We start from the raw sequence: 23140 nt of genomic DNA, 5'->3' as shown, positions 1-23140 counted from the left end.
CAAGAAAGTATGTTTCAAGGCTATCACACATCAGTCGTTCAAAAGGGACTTCGATAGGGAAAAATCCATTATTTCAGAGGTCCTCTTTTTACTGGTATCTTCTGTGCTTTTTATCACCTTAAGTGGTATTGCAGCTTTTATTTATAAGCATTTCTCTGAAGATGATATACTGCAGAGGCAATTCTCCTTTATTACTGAAGAATGAAAGCCAAATTGGATGTTGCCATTCCTTTATTTATTTATTTATTTTTCTATTTAACATTGGATTTGGGGAGTGCTAGAGTCATGCAGATGTGCTGTAGGAGAATTTCACTCAGATGGAAACAGCTTATGGATCCGTTACCAAGCATCTGGAAACAGACTTACAGACTTTTTTCATTATTTTTCCTCACATTAACTTGCTATATTACAGCTCCAGTGTGCTTTTTGCTTTCAGTCTTCAAAATAACCCATTGGTAATTAAATGCAATGATAAATTAAAACAGTATCTCAACCACACATTTAAAAATGTCTAACAATTTAAACAAGCTGAAACTGTGTCAGAGTAAAAACCATCCCTGGAGATTTCAGCCTGGGTACGGAGTCAGGAAAGAGCGTGCTCATTTGATCACCTGTGCTTACTCGCTATACCTTCAGGGAATCTCAAACTGCTTCCTTTCAAAGGTGAAATATTTGAAATGGTTTTTAAATATGGCAGTTTTAAAAAGTAGAAAATGAGATAGGCACCACTACTGCCTTTTTTGATGTGAGCCTCCCGGGATGCCTTCATGAATGCTTGGGGGAAGGTACCCAGACATAGGCTCAGCTCCCATCTTCATGTTTTATAGATAACAGCTGATGGCCAGAGTTCACGCTGCGTGACCTTGGGCATGCTAGGTGGTTGGAGGGGAGAGTCCAGAGCCGAAGCAACATCTTCAGTTGCCCCAAAGCTGTGTCTTTTCCATCACCCAGTTACATTTCATATGGCCTATTTTATAACTATATGTGTCTCTATTTAAGGTGGATTAATCAAATGGCTCCTTGGGCCATATGTGCTTTTTAATTGAACAGGTCGGATGGGGGCAGGAGAAAAAAAGAATGCCTGTAGTGTTCAGTACCGGCGACCCTTTGGCTGTGCGGTTCTTAGCATTGCTGACCTGCTGACAGGAGAGACAAAAGATGACCTCATCCTGAAAGTGTACATGTAAGAAGCTTGCATGCTCTGGGGGCTGGGGTGGGCGCAGAGGTACATGGGGACCCTACGTGGCGAATCCTGCTTTTCACGGGTAATGGAAGAGCCAGGGATGGGTTGCGTTCATTCCTCAAAAACTCAGTAATCTGTAGGTTCACTACAAGTGAGCCCACAAATCTACATTTGCCTGTCAGAGGAATTATGAAATCAAGAACCAGAAAATACAGACAGTTTATCAGTTGGGTGGACCATCTACTGCATAGAGTACCTCCCGTGAATTTAAAGCCTAACATGTCTTTACCCTCAGAGAGTTCATTTGTCCTTGGAAAATGGAAATCGTTTTTAATATAAATTAATTAGAATTAGGAAAAGGAAGTTCAGGTCAGGTGATTTCCCTCTTACTCCGTGTATTATTAGTTTGCTAGGGCTGCCCTAACAAAGCACCATAAACAGTGAGGCTTAAACCACAGGAATTTATTGTCTCACGGTAATGGAAGCCACAGATCCTGGATCAAGGTGTTGACTACACTGATTCCTTCTGAGGGCTGTGAGGGGGAAATCTGTTCCCTGCCTCTCTCTCCTAGTTTCCGGTGACTTGTAGATGCATCACCTGATCTCTGCCTTCATCATCACATGGCTCTCTCCCTGCTTGTGCGTCTGTTTCGGTGTCCAAATTTACCCTTTTTATAAGGACACAGTTATATTGGGTTAGGGCCCACCCTAACGACCTAATTTTAACTTTATTAACTGTGTGAAGACCCTATTTCCAAATAAGGTCCTCAGAATGTGGGTTAGGACTTACATCATCTTTTGAGGGTCGGTGGGAGCAGACACAGTTCAGCTCAAACACTCCACTAAGAAAATCATTTAATGTATTCCAAATCCTAAGTTTTTAAAAATGCACATGGTTTTGGATCACCCCACCCTGAGCACCTCCCCACAGGACTGAAAATTGAGAGTTGACACACAGTGACATCCTCAGAGCAGACCCATGGGGGGTTGAAGGATGGGGGATCTGCTTTCCACATTCCCGATTTGAGGACCACACTGCTGACCTCCTCTGTGAGTGAGCTTGCTTTAGCTTTCTGTTCTGGCTGTTGAGTCGATGTATCCAACATGTGCCAATAGTTTTTCCATATGTGGCGGGAACGCACGTGGCGCACTGCCTGTGGGACATATACTTCAAATTGCTTTTTGACCACAGCTGCAGGGTTTCATGGATTTATCCATCCTCTACCCAGTGCCCCTGGGACCCGTGCCACACATTTGCTAATTAGTTGACAGAGATTTGCTTACAGCCTGTGGTTTAGGACTGGAAACTCTCTTTATCTCTTTTAAGAGCAATAAAATCTGTGACCTTGATTTTAAACTTGAAAACTTCTGGTGAAACTAGTGGGTAGTAAAGCACGCTACTCTTTTTATCATATGGTCGGGCTTAAATCCATGATAATCCCCTTTCTAAACTCTACTGGTGTTCGTAAAGCGTAATTTAATTGCAATAATACTAATGATAATAGCCACCATTTACTTTGTGCTAACTACATGCAAGGAACCGTGTTAAGCACTTTGCATGTGTCATGTCACTTTATCCTCATGACAAATCCATGAAGCAGTTGCTGTTGGCTCCGTTTCCATATAAGGGAAGAGAGAGGCTAAATAACACCCAAAGTCATCTGGCTAATCAGAACAGGAACCAGATGTGAAGTCAGGACTGTCTGACTCAGAACCTGAGCTCTCATGTTACGAGGTTGTATGTTTCCTGGTGTTATTTCACACCACTGTCTAGTGACGTGACAATGATGCTGTTAGGTGGCATTGCTTTTCAAGGAAACTAAAATTCCTTACAAGCACAGTCTCAATGTTTCTTAGAGTGATCTTTCCAGGTGTGGGTAGCAAGTGTTAGAGTTATCTCGCTACTGGGAAAACTGAGGGACCCGAAGTTCCATGCATCCCCTTTGATTATGCAGCCAGCAAAGGAAGACACATAAATTCCAGTTCTGTGGTAGACACTCACTCCCATAAAAATAAATTGTACTGCTCTTTGTGGCTGTTATTGTCTGTTTTTTCATAAGTATCAAATAAGGTTTAGGGTTGTTCTTGCTGCAAGAGAGATCCCGTAAAAATTCCAGTTCAGCAAATTACAAATCTGTTCCAGGAAGGATGCTAGGCAGTCAAAACAGTCATTGTAGATTAAGAAGAAACTATGAATATAGTGAAACATTTTAGGGAAGTGCCTGTTAGAAACAAATTGGGAGAAATTTCTATTTGTTAAGGTGACCGAATCCCTAGCCCATCTAGGACTCAAAACGGAGAACAATAACAAATACCTCATCGGAGCCCGGAAGATATTTCAGTCACATACTTTAGGAGCTTTTATTTTATTAGGAGTTTTGTAGGTTAAAAGCATGACCTCTGAAGTCATGACTTATCTATCTAATAAGAAGCAAACCGGGGGCTTCCCTGGTGGCGCAGTGGTTGAGAATCTGCCTGCCAATGCAGGGGACATGGGTTCGAGCCCTGGTCTGGGAAGATCCCACATGCCGTGGAGCAACTAGGCCCGTGAGCCACGACTACTGAGCCTGCGCGTCTGGAGTCTGTGCTCCGCAACAAGAGAGGCCGCGATAGTGAGAGGCCCGCACACCGCTATGAACAATGGCCCCCGCTCGCCGCAACTAGAGAAAGCCCTCACACAGAAACGAAGACCCAACACAGCCAAAAAATAATAATAATTAATTAATTAATTTTTTTTTTTAAAAAAAGAAGCAAACCATCTTTCTCCCTTCCCAACTGAGTTGAACTAAGAAAACTGGGGACAGAATGTACTAAATGGCAATTTTGTATCTTACAGCTGGACAGGTGGAATGGTTTCATTCCATCTTAATTTTCCAGGCTTCTAAGAGTCAGTGGTCTGTTTGGCACCCTACTGTTAACTGGTTCAAAAACAGCCCCCATCCTGTTCATTCTGGAAAAGCCTATAGTGATGAAATAAATAAATATGTAAACAAATTTTGAATTATTGGCTATAGACAAGATTGCGAGGAAAAGGACTCTATACTCTGGAACATTTTGATTGATAGTGTATAGAATCTTTGGTATTCAGGACTCTTGGGAGGGAGCCTTTGTGGCTAATAAGAGATAGTAGTGAATTCACAAGCACGTCCAGATAAGGGAGGCTTTCCCTAGCCTAACTGGGGGAGGCCCAGCAGTAAGGAGATAGCAGACCCAGGTATTTACGAACCATCAGGAGTTACCAGTCAGAGGGAGATCCATCCAGTCATTCATGCAGCTGGTATTTTTTTAAGCACCCACAGTGTTCAAAGTACTCAGGGGAACACAGATATCTACCAGTCCTAGATTCAATCCTCAGGAACCTTCAGTGTCTCCTAGGTGAACGTACCATGTATACAAAGATAGCATGAGTCAGTGACTGACAAGAGCTGAAAGACCAAGGTACAGATGGTTGTCAGAGTGAGAAGATGGAGAGATGCCTTTTGGCCTAGAAGTGGAAAATCTGGAAGGGTTACCTTAATTACCCTTCGGTCAATCCTGCCAGCCTTTTGCCACTGCCAGTTGTGTTAACCTCAATTGCATTTTGCTTGATTAGTTGCATTTTGATGCTAGCCAACTTGGTCATGATATAATAGGTGGAGACTCGCTAATGAGAATTAACATTTTTTGAGCATTTACTATACGCCAGGCATTATCCTAAGCCCAAGCTTGTTTAGTGTTCTAGTGTTTTACCCCCATTTCACAGATGAACAAATCAAGGCACAGAGAGAGTAAATAACTCCCCAAAGAACATATAACATAAGAACATTAACTCAGTTAATAGTGAGGATTCGAATCCAGGGAGTCAGACTCTTAGTCTGTACTTCCTTCCAGTGTATGCATTGTTCTCTGAGACTGGGGGGATGGGAAGCTCTCATAATCTGCATTCTTCATCCCAGCCACTTCTGGCATGAAGTAGTTCGTCATGCATTACTGGATATGGTCATTCCTGCTCATCTTGAGGCAACTATGCCAAAACTGACAGTCACTTGCAGTGGGTTGTTGAGATCTCCAAGGAGGTTTAAGGAAGTACATTATAGTGGGTATAACAAAAAGGGCAGGTGTGCTAGTAAGGTCATCTCATGCATCATCAAAACTTAGCAGAGTGTTCATGTTTTCATAGGTGTAATACAGAGAGTGAGTGGTACCAAATCCACGAGAACATCATCAAGAAGTTGAATGCGCGTTATAATTTGACTGGCTCCAACGCAGGTGAGTAAATAGGTCTGGCTGAGTCCCTACACTTTTCATTTCAGGTGCTTTCTTTTATTTGTCTCTGAAGAAGGAAACGATCAGCCCTTTGTTTTTTTCTCTACTCCCTAAAAATGCTTAGTCAGCATTCTGGTATGTCTCCTTTTTCTACGATAGGCTTGTAGCTGTAACTCTAAGAAATATATTCTGTTCTGGTTTGAATCAAGGTAGAGTATCTGAATTTGTTCTATAGTACCAAGTCTTGGGACCTCCAAGTTGTTACTGACTGCTAAAAACCAAAGGACAAATATGCCTGGTTTCATGACTGTTGTGTGGAATGGGTTTGATAAACAGGAATTTTTGTCAGTAGGGTCCAGGGAAAACATGCTTCACTGCCTATAGCTGCAGTTTTATGTATAGAAAAACGTATGCATGCCTGTCCAGCAGGAACTGAAATGTAATATAGCATTATAAGTTATATATAATACATTATGTGTCACGTAGTCTTATACTAGTAATATACTATAGATTGTATTATATAGCATATCTAGATTATATAGTATATAGAGTGATGTCTTAAAGTTTGATCAGTAGACAAAAACTTGATGAATATTGTTTGCTCCCTATCCCACCTTCAAACCCATGTTGAAACAAAATAAACTATGCAGTTGTGTGCTTTAATTACATAAAGAAACCTCAAATCAAATTAGCTGGTATTTGAACTGAATGCATTGCTTTTTGTGGCTGATTTTTAAAGTCCCCTGAATATAGATATTTGTGTGATAGTCCCACTTGCCTGGCAATTAGAAGAACCTGAATTTAAATTTAGACCACCTTTTTTTCAGACCTGTGCACATCTTGCCAGGCCAAAACAACCCACAAAGAAAAAGTAACTGCAGACAGAAACTTTGTGGTTCGGTCCCATGAGAGCCATAAGTATCCACAGCTCACCCGTGGCAGCGCTTCAGGCCGCAGTGAATGGTGAGGTCAGTTTTTTCTTCCCTCTCCCAAGAGCTGGGGAGGTAACTTGGCTTTTCTTTGATTCACACGAAGTCCTACATCTACCACTAAATAAACAAAAGACTTGCACTTACTGTTGAAGGCAGAGGAGTCTCTGAAGGACCAGGAGATTTTAGTAGTGACTATAACATGAAATAATACGAATACTTCAGAAACTGCTATGTACACTTGTCTTCACTTTTTCTGTGAAAGAATTAGAGTAGTGCTTACTGTGTAGGGACCAAATGATTTATTTTAAACGTACCTTCAATAAGATGGTAGGGCTGCTGCTTTTTAAAAACTTACCTTGCCAAATTCATTGGCAAACTTCTAGCCAAATCCATTAGTTTTGTTCAGACCTTTTGGTGTTTCTTGATACCGTGAACTATATCATGAACTGTATTCTGTACCTGTGCTGTCCACTTTGATAGGCACCAGGCACCTGTGGCTATTGAGCATTAGACAGGCTAGTACAGCACTGGGATTGAGGCGTGCAGTAATCGTAAAATACATACTCGATTTTGAAGACTTGATACATATAAAATGAATATAAAACATCCCCTTAATAATTTTTATGTTGGTTATATGTTCAGAGATAACATTGTGGATATATTGGTTTAAATAAAATATATTACTGAGGTTAATTTTGTTTCTTTCTACTTTTTAATGTGGCTACTAGAAAATGTTTAATTTCATAGGTGGCTCATATCATAGTTCTGTTAGGCAGTGCTGCTCTAGACTTGATTTAAAGAATTTGCTTTTTGAGTTCTTTTGATGCCTCACACACATTCATTATGCCTTGCTCCTTTCCTTCTGCCCACTAACTTTGGGTGGAGAAGTCTATAACCATTGTATATCTTTTTCTTTCTCCCCAAGAGTCCCATTACTCTTAATTTGCTTGCATCTGCCTCCTATGTGAATAAATAAACATAAAACTAACCCTGACCTTCTGACTTTTCCCATATATTCCCTTCCCTCCTTACCATCATTGATTCAGTCTTGACTAAGCAGGGTGTGTTGGCCTGCTCCAATATACTTCTTTCCAAACTCCTTGTCAACTCCCAAGCCTTTCCTCTTTCCGATATGCCTTAAAATCCTTCTGTTATTGGGTCATTTGAATATATCATTGTCCAGACTGAGGTGATACCCAGTTGCCTCTTGAATCATGGTGAAGTACTCAATGATGGGCTTTGATTTATACGTCCATATAGATTCCTTTAACATAACTGACCCTGTATCCTATGAGATCAGGATACCAGTCAAGCCAAAGCATAAATTTCTCTCTACTTACAGATGGGAGTCATGTCTTAGAGAGTATAGCCCCAAGAGCTTTGCCTCTGGAAGTGGGATGTCCTAAGTTTGAATCAAGTTTTACTGGGATAATAGTAGTGTCTTCCTCTAAGGGTTAGTGGAAGGATTAAAAGAGAAAACATATGCAAAGCATGTAGCACAGCACTTGATACATATTAAGTGTCTATTCAATGTTAACTATTATTATTTTTTATCCACTTTGGAGTAATCATCTAGAATATTCTACCCCTTCCTCTTTAGTCAAGTCACCTTGTTTCATCTTCTCAGAATGGATCCTGATTTGATCTTCTAAATGGAGACTTTGAGAATAATGCAGCTGGGTTATTGATAGGTTGAGTCATTGAACTGACCCTTCCTACTCTTTGTTTCTAACATCTAATCTGTGCTCAGTTGACTGCTAACATCTCTTCCCAGGTCTTCCTTCTGATTACATAGATCAACTCCAGGAAGGAAGGGCAGCACATTCTATTTCCTTGGGAAGTTCTCCGAGTGCTTAGACATGCTCCATATGTTCCACGTGCTTTGTCACTTTTATTGACCAACTGACCACTTATTCTTCTTGGAATCCTGTGTGAGGCTACCAGAAAGTGAGATCCAAGCCATGTTATTCCCTGGGTGTTACCTGTTGGGTTTGCAGCCATTGTACTGAAATGAAAAACTATTTGTTGCATCTTTGGAAAGAGTAAAAGAAACCGTTAGACTGTAGAGCCCTGTCTACCAGGTTTCCTCTCCATTTGGCAGAATCAGTCCTCCATTTTGCTGCCTACCGTTTGATGCTTAGATTTCTCGGCAGCCAAATGTATACCCTTTATACTTGGCTTTTACTGCAAAGCCCCGTCTGCTCTCCTGTCCTTAAGACCCACCCCTCTCCATCCTCCTCCTTTCAAGCCTGAGTTCCAGCCAGCTGCATGCAGCCAGCATCTACCTGCCTTCTATTCCTTTGGTCTCCTCCTGGTCCCTTCTAGCTCTCTCAAGGCAAGGCAAACCCAGCCCTAAGCTTCATCACTCCAAAATACTGCTCCAGAGAGAGAAAGCTCAAAAGAAACTTTTAAAAATTAATAAATTAGCCCTTTACTCTTTCCATTTAAGTTTCCACTCTTCAGTCTTGGTGGGTCATTTTTCTGTTGTCACCTGTCTTGAGGGAAGGCAGTTATAAAAACAGCAGATAGGGTTTTAGGAGCTGCTCGGCTTTATTATTGAAAGGGAGGCATCTGATGGCTTACTTAAGGGGGAAGCAAGGGTATGCAAAATTGAAGTTGGAAATTGGGGTGCCTGATGTTTAAACTATCACAGTGGTAAGATATGTTGACTTTTTCTCCTTGGACCATGGAGTAGTCGATTAAATGGAAGCAGTGCAGTCAAAGAGAATTTTCAAGAGAATTGAGTTCACTCAACAAAGTATTGTTTTTTCCCTGCTTTCCTCCTGCTGTTCCTTGGTCATTGTACTAAAAAAAGAAAAACATAACAACTTTGAAATTAGTTTTAGAATCAAATTCTACCACCTAATTTCCAGGCCTTTTATGCTTCATTGATGTCCTCCTATCTCTTGGAGTTGTAATCTTGTCTTTTTAATAGATAAAAGGATTTGTCTAGATAACTGGGTTTTTTCCCTCTAACCTAAGACTTATGTAGCAAAGGTACATTAACCACTATCTTTATTGGGTTTAGAAACTGGGAGAAAATTTCAAGTGATTCGTTTAATTTTTAAAGATAAAAATATAATTGAATTAACATATCTGTATGGTTAGATTTAGTTACGTTCGGTAATTCGAAGTTTCCAAAGTTGTACTCTGTGGGAATTTTAAAATCCAAAAATCATATTGTGAGAGTTTGAAATTCTAAAAATAGTCATTAAAATGAGCCTGGTTTAGGTTTGTCCAGCAAATTGTTATTGTAAACATCACCTCTGATAGACGTTAGCAATCAAATTCTAGGAATGTGAAATAAGACTGAGCCGGTATGATTTACTGAGACATATTCAGTTCTGCAACTTGAAAAAATTGTTTAAAAATCCTTGGCTCCTGTTCAGTATGTACTAAGAGAAAATTCAGAATCTTTTCATATTATCTGTGTGTTTATGAAATCCTATTTCCTGTAGTTTGCACATGTAACTTACAACTAGCAGAAATCATATTTGCTAATCAGGTCAATTTCTACAATCTGCTTTTTGCCTTAGCAACATGAGTGTTGTGGTTTCATTCCTGCCGAGACTGTACATTTTAACCCCCACGGAAGGTTAAAAGGAGTTACCTAGATAAGGAGCCCACACATACAAGGAGGGCAGTTTAACTCTGTGGAGGAAGTGAACAGTGTTCTTTATTTAGCTGAGGTGAAAGGAGGCTTCACATAGTCAGGTGGTCGTTTAATTCAACAGTATTGAACTGGTGTAATTCTTAAAGATTGTGTCAATGCTCCTGATTTTCTTTTTAGTAAATTTATTTATTCATTTATTTATTTTTGGCTGTGTTGGGTCTTTGTTGCTGAGCACAGACTTTCTCTAGTTGCGGTGAGTGTGGGCTACTCTTGGTTGCAGTGCATGGGCTTCTCATTGCGGTGGCTTCTCTTGTTGTAGAGCACAGGCTCTAGGCTCACGGCCTTCAGTAGTTGTGGCGTGTGGGCTCAGTAGTTGTGGCTCGCGGGCTCTAGAGCGCCGGCTCAGTAGTTGCACACGGGCTTAGTTGCTCCGCGGCATGTGGGATCTTCCCAGACCAGGGCTCGAACCCGTGTTCTCTGCATTGGCAAGTGGATTCTTAACCACTGTGCGACTAGGGAAGTCCAATGCTCCTGATTTTTGAACACCGCCTTCAGAAACTTTGCTTTCTAATATTGTTTAAAGAAAACTGGTACTTATTGGCACCACCTATTGGCTAGACGTATAGTGTGTGGTCTTTTTGCTCACTTTTGGAATTTCGTAATTATTAAACCATGCTCTCTTTTTTATTCTTTTAGAGATTTTAATTTTCAATTAATTTTACTTTCAGAAAAGTTGCAAGAATAGTACAAAGAATTCCTAATTTCTCAAAGGTTAACATTTTACTATAGTTGCTTATCCTTCTCTCTCTTTCTCTTTCTGTGCACACACACACACATGCTTTATATATATATGTATATATGTGTGTATAATTATATATGTGTGTATATTATATAGACTCTTTATATAGTAATTTAATATTACTGAATTGGTATAATTCTTAAGGGTTGCATTAATGCCCCTGATGTTTATATATATATGTATATACCTACACATACAGACACATATACATATATATACTTGTACATACATATATACCACACTCATATACATTTTTTCCCCACTTGAACTGTTTGAGAACAAATTGCAGGAATCATTCCTCTCTACCCCTGCTTACTCCATGGCATGGCAACATAACCACAGTACAGTGATCAAAATCAGGAAGGTAACATTGATATAACACTCTTATCTAATCTGTAGATCTCATTCAGATTTTGGCAATTTTCTCAATGTCCTTTATAACAAAGGAAACTCAAGCTGTGTTGCATGCAGTTGTCACACCTTTTTAATTTCCTTTAAACCATTCTCTTTTAATGACAGTGAACAAAAAAGATATAGGTCAAGATATGATATGAAAAAATGCTTTAAGATATCTGTAAAGCTGCATGCAGTACTTTAAAAAAAAAACACGCAAATTCAAACCCAAATTATAAGCTAATGGAAGTAGTGATTAGAACCTAATTTTATTCTCTAAATTACATATATTTTGCTAATTTAGATATAACCACTAGCAATACTGTTTGGAAGATTTGCTGCGTAGAAAAAACTTGCAGTTTATAGCAAGTATTTCAGTAAATTAAAAGAATCAGTGGTTTACTATATGCTTCATGTCCTGAAAAAATTGCAAGTAAGTAATAATAGGTACAGTAGAAAGCAAACAAACAAACAACCTTTTTAACCTTGACATAATCCTCAGTGTATGCCACTGAAATGTTGATATCCCAAATCCGAAATAAAGATGGAAACTTTAAGGTGAAAATTCTCCTTTGTTAAAAAAGAAATGGTAATTCTCACTGAATGGTCTCATCCAGCTTTCACTATATGCCAGTGGTCCCTCTTCATCTCTCATTTCTGGTCAATAAATTTCTTTTCTGGTTGAGACTTGATGAAAGTAAACAACTTCAGATGTTTCTTATGTTCCTTAGTTTGACATTCCATGACTTACTATGTATTACTTCAGTCATATTTTCTCAATAACTGTTAGCCATAGGCTAACCAATTCTTTAAAGAAAACATAAAAGCCTTGCCAAAACTTTGAAATAGCAGATCTGTAGACCAGCAGTTAAAATCACAAGATCATTTGCTCATACTTACCATACCTTTTACATGTTAGAAAGTAGGCATCCCAGTGGATAGGGTTACCTGTTCAAAGATCTCGAGGACATGATCTTCGGAAGGTTAAGCCTGTAGTTAGACCCTTTGATTAATCCTCCATGTTGTCAAAATTGCATCCTTTAAGAGTTAAGTGTGTCAACGAAAAAACTGTCAATCTAAAAAAGAAATGGAGAGGACCTTCAAGATGGCAGAGGAGTAAGACATGGAGATCACCTACCTCCACACAAATATATCAAAAATACATCTACATGTGGAACAGCTCCTACAGAACACCTACTGAATGCTGGCAGAAGACCTCAGACTTCCCAAAAGGCAAGAAACTCCCCACATACCTGGCTGTGTGGCGGACAGGGTCTTGGTGCTCCAGCCGGGTGTCAGGCCGGGGCCTCTGAGGTGGGAGAGCCAAGTTCAGGACAGCGGACACCAGAGACCTCCCGGCCCCACGTAATATCAATCAGTGAGAGCTCTCCCAGAGATCTCGGTCTCAACACTAAGACCCAGCCCCACTCAACATCCAGCAAGCTCCAGTGCTGGACACCCCATGCCAAACAACTAGCAAGACAGGAATACAACCCCACCCATTAGCAGAAAGACTGCCTAAAATCATAATAAGTTCATAGACACCCCAAAACACACCACTGGACGTGGTCCTGCCCACCAGAAAGACAAGATCCAGCCTCATCCACCAGAACACAGGCACCAGTCCCCTCCACCAGGAAGCCTACACAACCCACTGAGCGAAACTTACCCATTGAGGGCAGACACCAAAAAACAACAGGAACTATGAACCTGCAGCCTGCGAAAAGGAGACCCCAAACACAGTAAGTTAAGCAAAATGAGAAGACAGAGAAATACGCAGCAGATGAAGGAGCAAGGTAAAAACCCACCAGACCAAACAAATGAAGAGGAAATAGGCAGTCTACCTGAAAAAGAATTCAGAGTAATGATAGTAAAGATGATTCAGAATCTCAGAAATAGAATGGAGACAATACAAGAAACATTTAACAAGGACCTAGAAGAACTAAAGAGCAAGCAAACAATGATGAACAACACAATAAATGAAATTAAAAATTCTCTAGAAGGAATCAATAGCAGAATAACTGAGGCAGAAGAACGGATAAGTGACCTGGAAGATAAAATAGTGGAAATAACTACCACAGAGCAGAATACAGAAAAAAGAATGAAAAGAATTGAGGACAGTCTCAGAGAACTCTGGGACAACATTAAATGCACCAACATTCAAATTATAGGGGTCCCAGAAGAAGAAGAGAAAAAGGAAGGGACTGAGAAAATATTTGAAGAGATTATAGTTGAAAACTCCCCTAATATGGGAAAGGAAATAATCAAGTCCAGGAAGTGCAGAGAGTCCCATACAGGATAAATCCAAGGAGAAACTCGCCAAGACACATATTAATCAAACTATAAAAAATTAAATACAAAGAAAAAATATTAAAAGCAGCAAGGGAAAAGCAACAAAAAACATACAAGGGAATCCCCATAAGGTTAACAGCTGACCTTTCAGCAGGAACTCTGCAAGCCAGAAGGGAGTGGCAGGACATATTTAAAGTGATGAAAGGGAAAAACCTACAACCAAGATTACTCTACCCAGCAAAGATCTCATTCAGATTTGACGGAGAAATGAAAACCTTTACAGACAGGCAAAAGCTAAGAGAATTCAGCACCACCAAACCAGCTGTACAACAAATGCTAAAGGAACTTCTCTAGGCAGGAAACACAAGAGGAGGAAAAGACCTACAATAACAAACCCAAAACAATTAAGAAAATGATAATAGGAACATACATATTGATAATTACCTTAAATGTAAATGGATTAAATGCTCCAACCAAAAGACATAGACTGGCTGAATGGATACAAAAACAAGACCCGTACATATGCTGTCTACAAGAGACCCACTTCAGACCTAGGGACACATACAGACTGAAAGTGAGGGGATGGGAGAAGATATTCCATGCAAATGGAAATCAAAAGAAAGCTGCAGTAGCAATTCTCATATCAGACAAAATAGACTTTAAAATAAAGACTATTACAAGAGACAAAGAAGGACACTACATAATGATCAAGAGATCAATCCAAGAAGATATAACAATTGTAAATATTTATGCACCCAACATAGGTGCACCTCAATACATGCAAATGCTAACAGCCATAAAAGGGGAATCGACAGTAACACAATCATAGTAGGGGACTTTAAGCCCCCACTTTAACCAATGGACAGATTAACCAAAATGAAAATAAATAAGGAGACACAAGCTTTAAATGATACATTAAACAAGATGGACTTAATTGATATTTATAGGACATTCCATCCAAAAACCACAGAATACACTTTATTCTCAAGTGCTCATGGAATATTCTCCAGGATAGATCATGTATTGGGCCACAAATCAAGCCTTGGTAAATTCAATAAACTTGAAATTGTATCAAGTATCTTTTCCAACCACAATGCTGTGAAACTAGATATCAATTACAGGAAAAGATCTGTAAAAAATACAAACACATGGAGGCTAAACAATATGCTCCTACATAACCAAGAGATCACTGAAGAAATCAAACAGGAAATCAGAAAATACCTAGAAACAACTGACAATGAAAACACGATGGCCCAAAACCTATGGCATGCAGCAAAAGCAGTTCAAAGAGGGAAGTTTATAGCAATACAGTCCTACCTCAAGAAACAAGAAAAATCTCAAATAAATAACCTAAACTTACACCTGAAGCAATTAGAGAAAGAAGAACAAAAAACCCCTCAAAGTTAGCAGAAGGAAAGAAATCATAAGGATCAGATCAGAAATAAATGAAACTGAAATGAAGGAAATGACAGGAAAGATCAATGAAACTAAAAGATGATTCTTTGAGAAGATAAACAAAATTGATAAACCATTAGCCAGACTCATCAGGAAAAAAAGGGAGAAGACTCAAATCAACAGAATTAGAAGTAAAAAAGGAGAAGTAAAAAATGAAACTGCAGAAATACAAAGGATCATGAGAGATTACTACAAGCAACTATATGCCAATAAAATGGAAAACCTGGAAGAAACAGACAAATTCTTACAAAAGCACAGCCTTCTGAGACTGAACCAGGAAGAAACAGAAAATATAAACAGACCAATCACAAGCACTGAAATTGAGACTGTGATTAAAAATATTCCAACAAACAAAAGCCCAGGACCAGATGGCTTCACAGGCGAATTCTATCACACATTCAGAGAAGAGCTAACACCTATCCTTCTCAAACTCTTCCAAAATATAGCAGAGGGAGGAACACTCCCAAACTCATTCTCCGAGGCCAACATCACCCTGATACCAAAACCAGACAAAGAAGCCACAAAAAAAGAATACTACAGACCAATATCACTGTTGAACATAGATTCAAAAAACCTCAACAAATACTAGCAAACGGAATCCAGCAGCACATTTAAAGGATCATACACCATGATCAAGTGGGGTTTATCCCAGGAATGCAAGAATTCTTCAACATATGCAAACCAGTCCCTGTGATACACAATATTGACAAATTGAAGGATAAAAACCATATGATCATCTCATTAGATGCAGAAAAAGCTTTTGACAAAATACAACACCCATTTATGATAAAAACCCTCCAGAAAATAGGCATAGAGGGAACTTACCTCAACATAATAAAGGCCATATATGACAAACCCACAGCCAACATCATGGTGAAAAACTGAAACCATTTCCACTAAGATCAGGAACAGGACAAGGTTGCCCACTCTCACCACTGTTATTCAACATAGTTTTGGAAGTTTTAACCACAGCAATCAGAGAAGACAAAGAAATAAAAGAAATTCAAATCAGAAAAGAAGAAGTAAAACTGTTACTGTTTGCAGATGACATGATACTGTACATAAAGAATCCTAATGATGCTACCAGAAAACTACTAGAGCTAATCAGTGAATTTGGTAAAGTAGCAGGATACAAAATTAATGCACAGCAATCTCTTGCACTCCTATACACTATTGATGAAAAATCTGAAAGAGAAATTAAGGAAATACTCCCATTTACCATTGCAACAAAAAGAATAAAATTCCTAGGAATAAACCTACCTAAGGAGACAAAAGACGTATAAGCAGAAAACTATAAGACACTGATGAAAGAAATTAAAGATGATACAAACAGATGGAGAGATATACCATGTTCTTGGATTGGAAGAATCAACACTGTGAAAATAACTATACTACCGAAAGCAATCTACAGATTCAATGCAATCCCTATTAAACTGCCAATGGCATTTTTCACAGAACTAGAACAAAAAATTTCACAATTTGTATGGAAAAAAAAGACTCCGAATAGCCAAAGCAATCTTGAGAAAGAAAAATGGAGCTGGAGGAATCAGGCTCCCTGACTTCAGAATATACTACAAAGCTACAGTAATCAAGACAATATGGTACTGGCAGAAAACAGAAATATTGATCAATGGAACAGGATAGAAAGCCCAGAGATAAACCCACGCACCTGTGGTCAACTAATCTATGACAAAGGAGGCAAGGATATACAATGGAGAAAAGACAGTCTCTTCAAAAAGTGGTGCTGGGAAAACTGCACAGCTACATGTAAAAGAATGCAATTAGAACACTGCCTAACACCGTACACAAAAATAAGATTAAAGACTTAAATGTAAGGCCAGACTCTATAAAACTCTTAGAGGAAAACATAGGCAGAACACTATTTGACATAAATCACAGCAAGCTCCTTTTTGACCCACCTCCTAGAGTAATGGAAATAAAAACAAAAACAAATGGGACCTAACGAAACTTAAAAGCTTTTGCATGGCAAAGGAAACCATAAACAAGACGAAAAGACAACCCTCAGAATGGGAGGAAATATTTTCAAATAAAGCAACTGACAAAGGATTAATCTCCAAAATATACTAGCAGCTCATGCAGCTCAATATCAAAAACAACAAACAACCCAATCCAAAAATGGGCAGAAGACCTAAATAGACATTTCTCCAAAGAAGATATACAGATTGCCAACAAACACATGAAAGGATGCTCAATATCACTAATCATTAGAGAAATGCAAATCAAAACTACAATGAGGAATCACCTCACACCAGTCAGAATGGCCATCATCAAAAAATCTACAAACAGTAAGTACTGGAGAGGGTGTGGAGAAAAGGGAACACTCTTGCACTGTTGGTGGGAATGTAAATTGATACAGCTTCTATGGAGAACAGTATGGAGGTTCCTTAAAAAACTAAAAATAGAACTACCATATGACCCAGCAATCCCACTACTGGGCATATACCCTGAGAAAACCATAATTCAAAAAGAGTCATGTACCACAATGTTCATAGCAGCACTTAAGTGTCCATCGACCGATGAATGGATGAAGAAGATGTGGCACATATATACAATGGAATATTACTCAGCCATAAAAAGAAACGAAATTGAATTATTTGTAGTGAGGTGGATGGACCTAGAGTCTGTCATACAGAGTGAAGTAAGTCAGAAAGAGAAAAACAAATACTGTATTCTAACACATATATATAGAATCTAAAAAAACAAAAGTGGTTCTGAAGAACGTAGTGGCAGGACAGGAATAAAGACCCAGATGTGGAGAATGGACTTGAGGACACGGGGAGGGGGAAGCGTAAGCTGGGACGAAGTCAGAGAGTGGCATTGACATATATACACTACCAAATGTAAAATAGATAGCTAGTGGGAAGCAGCCGCATAGCACAGGGAGGTCATCTCGGTGCTTTGTGACCACCTAGAGCAGTGGGATAGGGAGGGTGGGAGGGAGATGCAAAAGGGAGGGGATATGTATACATATAGCTGATTCACTTTATTATACAGCTGCAACTAACACAACAATGTAAAACAATTACACTCCAATAAAGATGTTAAAAAATCCTAATCATAAAAAAATAAAATAAAAAAATAAAAATAAAAAAGAAATGGAAAATTTTATTTGAGCCAACCTGAGGATTATAACCCAGGAGACAGTCTCTCAAAGAGTTCTGAGTACTGTTCTGAAGGGGTAAAGGGGGAGGCCATTATGTAAGTGATATATTACATATTTATCTATCTATCTATATATACACACATATATATATCAATATGTATATGCACTATACATATTGCATATACCCGTTGACAAATGGGTATATGCAATTAAGCATCTTGGTAGAAGGTTACTGTTGCTCTTGAGGTAATGATATCTTAGTCAATGGTACTTTTCTAAGTATGGGAAGATGCAAGAAATTGGGTTCATAAAGTTTTCTCCTGAAAATATCTAACTCTGTGAGGGCCAGTTCTGCTAGTTTTCCCAGAGCACAGAGTACCTCATCTTTATCTTCACCCTGTACTGTAGGTCAGCAACTGCAGTGGCTAATGACTTGATTATTGTAGAACAGGATGGTGGGCAACATTCTTTATTTTATAATTCTTTCCCTTTCAGTCTTAATTTCAACCAAGGTTTGGGGGGCATTTTGTGACCAGTTTGTCCCACAGTCCTAGGAATGCTTATTCCCAGGACAGGCGAAGATTTTGTTGATGGGCCACTCCTGGTCTAGGTCCTGTTAACAGTAGCAAAAATCCTCTTGACCGCCTGTCTTACTAGTCTGTTGTGGTCCAGGACATGGTTCCCTCTTGTTGCTTCTTCCCCTGTCTATCGTTACACTATATTTCAATCCTTGATCTTGTGGGACTATATGTTTAGTCAATTGTTTCAAGTCTCCTGATCATCATTAATTTTATCTGAGGCTCAGTCATGCATTTGGTAATGCAAGAAACAATAATCTTGTGAAATAGACAAAATAGAAGTAGGATAGCTAATAACATTAATAAGATCATTAGTAAGTATTTAAGCTAAGAATTTCAATTAGGTTCAGCCCAGGTTGTCTGACCAGTTTGTTCTTCACCAATTGCTCTCTTTAAAAGAAATAATATATTGGCACTGTACATAAAATTCACCAAAGATATCTACACACACAAGGCGAGTGTTGGGTGCCTTACAGGATTGAGAAGAGAATGTTATCTTCTAAGGAGTTACGTGGCTGGCACCAGAAGAAGAAAAATTGATCTTCATGGTTGAACAGTTATTTCTGCCATTGGGGAGGTCTTATTAACACATAATGCAGATGCAAAGTGCAAGCTAGAGGGGAGGGCAGAAGCCCAAAAGGGCAGAGAAAAATTTTACGTTTAAAGTTTTCTTGTCTTGCCTTAAAATATGAATTTTTATTTCATCAAACAGTTTAAATGGTCAGTAATAGGCATATTCACAAATTAAATAATACTGGCTGAAAATCAGAAATCAAGGTGTGATTCTTTAGAAAGGAGAGTAATTTTTTTTTAACTTTAAATTGGCTTTTAAAGTGCATCAGAAAGAGGAGATACATCCCCAAATTTGAGCAGTCGCAACATTAATCACATAAGTGTCTAGGTTTTCAATATGAAAATGTTAAAGGTCTTTTTTTTTAATTTTTCTTTTATTTGGGTATAGTTGTTTTACAATGTTGTGTTTCTACTGTACAGCGAAGTGAAGTAGAGTTCCCTGTGCTATACAGCAGGTTCTTATTAGTTATCTATTTTATACATATTAGTGTATATATGTCAATCTCAATCCCCCAGTTCATCCCACTCCCTGCCCCGGCTTTCCCCCCTTGGTGTCCATATGTCTGTTCTCTACATCTGTGTTTCTATTTCTGCCTTGCAGACCAGTTCATCTGTACCATTTTTTTAGATTCCACATATATGTGTTAATATATGATATAGAATTATGCCATAGATTTAGTGGAAAACAGTTTAATGGTAGTGGAGTTTAAAGAAGTTCGAATAAGATAAACTCCATTATTAAAATGATCATGCGGAAGGTGAGGATGCTGGTAGTGTTTATAATATTTGCCTTTGCTGCAGAGTTCATAGATCATAGGGATTTTGTACAAAACGAGGAGGAAGCCAGTGCTGGGAGGATGGCCTTAGTCACACCATGTAAGCCACCAAACATCTTTTTTAGGCTAAAACACTTCTGAGGCTATCTGCCAAACTGTATTTAAAAAAAAAAACAAACAAATATGTTCCATGCATTTGAATGCTTATAATTGGAAAACCTCTGGCGATGGAAAACTTTGTTCTTTGTAAACTGATGCTATATTTACATATATTGAGACATGGAACATATCCATAAAGTTGTGTAATTCTCTATAAAATGCATTCTTATATTCCAGTCCTTAGTTTGTTAGATCAGATCCTTAAGAATTATTTTAAATGCCTTTGTTAAACCAAAAACAAAAAGAAAGAAAGAAAGAAATGTTAAAGAACACTTGTCCTTTGGGTAATCTGGTCCTGCTGGAGAGAAGCTTTGAGCAGCTTGGTGGCCTCCTTCATATAATGAACACACATTTCAGTAGGCCTAGAGTGCTGTCACAGCTCCCACTTTATTTCTTCATATAACCTGGCCCATTTCTACACTCTCATCTCTTCCTAATGCTTCTGGGTTTTCCTCAGTTGACTCATTTTCCAACAGTCTTTTTTTTTTTAAACTTTGGGTTTGTTTATTTATTTATTTATTTATTTATTTATTTATGGCTGTGTTGGGTCTTTGTTTCTGTGCAAGGGCTTTCTCTAGTTGCGGCAAGCGGGGGCCACTCTTCATCGCGGTGCACGGGCCTCTCACTATCGCGGCCTCTCTTGTTGCGGAGCACAAGCTCCAGACGTGCAGGTTCAGTAGTTGTGGCTCATAGGCCTAGTCGCTCCGCGGCATGTGGGATCTTCCCAGACCAGGGCTCAAACCCGTGTCCCCTGCATTAGCAGGCAGATTCTCAACCACTGTGCCACCAGGGAAGCCCTTTCCAACAGTCTTGTCTCACTTGAACCACTCCTACCAGACATTTGGCTTCCTTTCTTCCCTCTGTTCCAGAGACCCTCAGACCCTGTCCCTGACCTCCCTGTGTAAACACCTCGCCTCATCCCTTCCGGATTTTACTGTTTGATGCAGCCAGGATGTACCCTTGAAAGTTATATATGCTTCTGGTGTTTTATTTTAAAAGTCAATTACCTTACCTTATAGACACAATATAGAATATTCTAGTACCCACAGCAAAACTCAGATGACAGATATTGTAAATCAAGCACACAGAAGGCAAGAGAAGTAAAATTTCTTGCTCTGATAATAATGAGGTCTTAGGATTTCAGAAAAGAACAAATTTTACTGAAGATGAATTTACGACAGACTCTAATAATATCATCTTTAGGAAGTTTTGCTGACACCTCACGACGTTAGTAATTTTGTGGTTCAAGTTTAGAAGTCCTAGCAGTTACGTTTTACCCTTAGCCCCCTACCTTCCGAATGCAAAGTATGCAAGTACTGTCAAGAAATAGTGTTTTTAGAGTTTTGCCCCAGAACAGCAGCACGAGGAGCTGCGTGGAACCGCTCAAAATTGGAACAACTATAACTGGTAAGGATCATATTTTTAAAAAGTATTAAAGTCTGAAAATTTTCTTAAGCACATACAGCAAATGAAGAAATACTTATTCAAGAATAATACTAAATTTTGTGCTCGCTTCGGCAGCACATATACTAAAAATTGGAACGATACAGAGAAGATTAGCATGGCCCCTGCGCAAGGATGACGCGCAAATTCGTGAAGCGTTCCATATTTTTGGGATATATGTACCTGTATAGCTGATTCACTGTGTTATCAAGGAGAAACTAACACACCATTGTAAAGCAATTTTACTCCAATAAAGATGTTAAAAACAACAAAAAAGAATAACACTAAATCTTGATAAGAACAGAGAAAGTGGGTGACACTTGTGCCACAGCCCACTTCCTCCCTCCCACCTGCCCCTGCTCAGTGTGATGGAAGTTCTCCTCTAGGCACTTGTGGCCAAGAAGATGGGGCTGCTTCTCCCCTCAGCTCTCAATCAAGGGATACTGTATGTCAATCAAGGGATACTGATACAATCAAGGGACCAAGAGGTGAAGGCCTCCAGTGTTTCTCATCTCCATTAGTTCTGAGTTGCAGAGGCTGAATTCCTGGCAAAAGTGGCTAAAAGGTTGGGGGCTCCGTTCTACCACCCCACCCCACCCCACTCATAGGGCAGAGGCTCCATCATAGATATAGCAAGCCAAGAATATTGGGGCATCAATTACCCTTGCCCCAGCTCACTCACTGGGCAGAGGTTCCACATGAGGAGACCAGAGGTTACTGGCCCAGCCTAGCACTGGCTCTTAAAGCATGGGTGTCACTCTAAAGAATGGACCCACCTCCAGCTCTGGAGCAGTGCGTCAGAGACTTGGCCAGGGAAGAGTCAGTCCATAAAGAGAGAAAACTCACAAGCTCTGCTGAAAGAAAATGATTTTATTTGAAACAGAGTCTGCAGAAATTTAAGCCTATAGGAACTCTTGAAAACAGTGGAGATTTTGGGGGGGAAATTGGTTTTTCTCGAAAAAGAAGAAAAATGAACAGAACCTCAGAAAAATCCCACCAGGCACACCAACATGTATAAAATGAGAGTACCAGAAGGAAAGGAGAGATAGAAAGGAGCAGGAAACATATTTTTAAAAATATTGACAAAAAAATAAAAAATAAAAAAAAATTAAAAAAAAAATCAGTAAGCAAAGACAGACTACAAGAAAAATATACATATAAGACCCAAACCATGCCAGGCTTTAGGTTATAAATAAAACGCTACAATAAATAACCAAAAAAAAAAAAAAAAAATTGACAAAAAACTTTCCAAATTTGATGAAAACGTTAATCTACACATCCAAGAAGCTCAATCACTCATCAGTTTCACTCTTCCTCATTCTAATCCCATTTTCCAGGCAACCCTAAGAATACTTTCTTAAAACACAAATTGGATCATGTTTCCTTTACTTAAAATTCTCCAATGGCTTCTTTTTGCATTTAGAATAAGAGTAATTAATTATGGCTTCCGTGACTGCTGCTTTTTCTTTCCTGCCTCCCCTCCAGCCTCATTCGACTCCTCTTGCTTCAGACCCAGTGGCCTTCCTCCAGTTTCTCCATCACCCCAAGCTTTTTCCTGTTGCAGGACCTTTGCAC

At 39.1% G+C, this 23140-nt stretch overlaps 1 protein-coding gene and 1 non-coding gene across 5 annotated transcripts in view; both read left to right on the top strand.

The window, feature by feature from the left end:
- DOCK4 (dedicator of cytokinesis 4) overlaps nucleotides 1–23140 on the top strand; it is a 482024-nt gene that overhangs the window by 257573 nt on the left and 201311 nt on the right. For all 4 annotated transcript variants that reach the window (XM_068549319.1, XM_068549318.1, XM_068549321.1 and 1 more), the window contains exons 11-12: nucleotides 1051–1183; nucleotides 5343–5431. In XM_068549319.1, coding sequence (XP_068405420.1) covers nucleotides 1051–1183; nucleotides 5343–5431 — 222 coding nt within the window. The remainder of the gene's footprint in view (nucleotides 1–1050; nucleotides 1184–5342; nucleotides 5432–23140) is intronic.
- LOC137768963 (U6 spliceosomal RNA) lies at nucleotides 21628–21735 on the top strand. Its single transcript, XR_011074882.1, has one exon. It is a non-coding gene; the product is annotated as a U6 spliceosomal RNA (small nuclear RNA).

Source organism: Eschrichtius robustus, chromosome 8 (assembly GCF_028021215.1).
Source record: "Eschrichtius robustus isolate mEscRob2 chromosome 8, mEscRob2.pri, whole genome shotgun sequence".
NCBI classification, from domain to species: domain Eukaryota; kingdom Metazoa; phylum Chordata; class Mammalia; order Artiodactyla; family Eschrichtiidae; genus Eschrichtius; species Eschrichtius robustus.
Note: the sequence above shows the minus strand (reverse complement) of the source record. Positions and strands in the feature narration are given on the sequence as shown.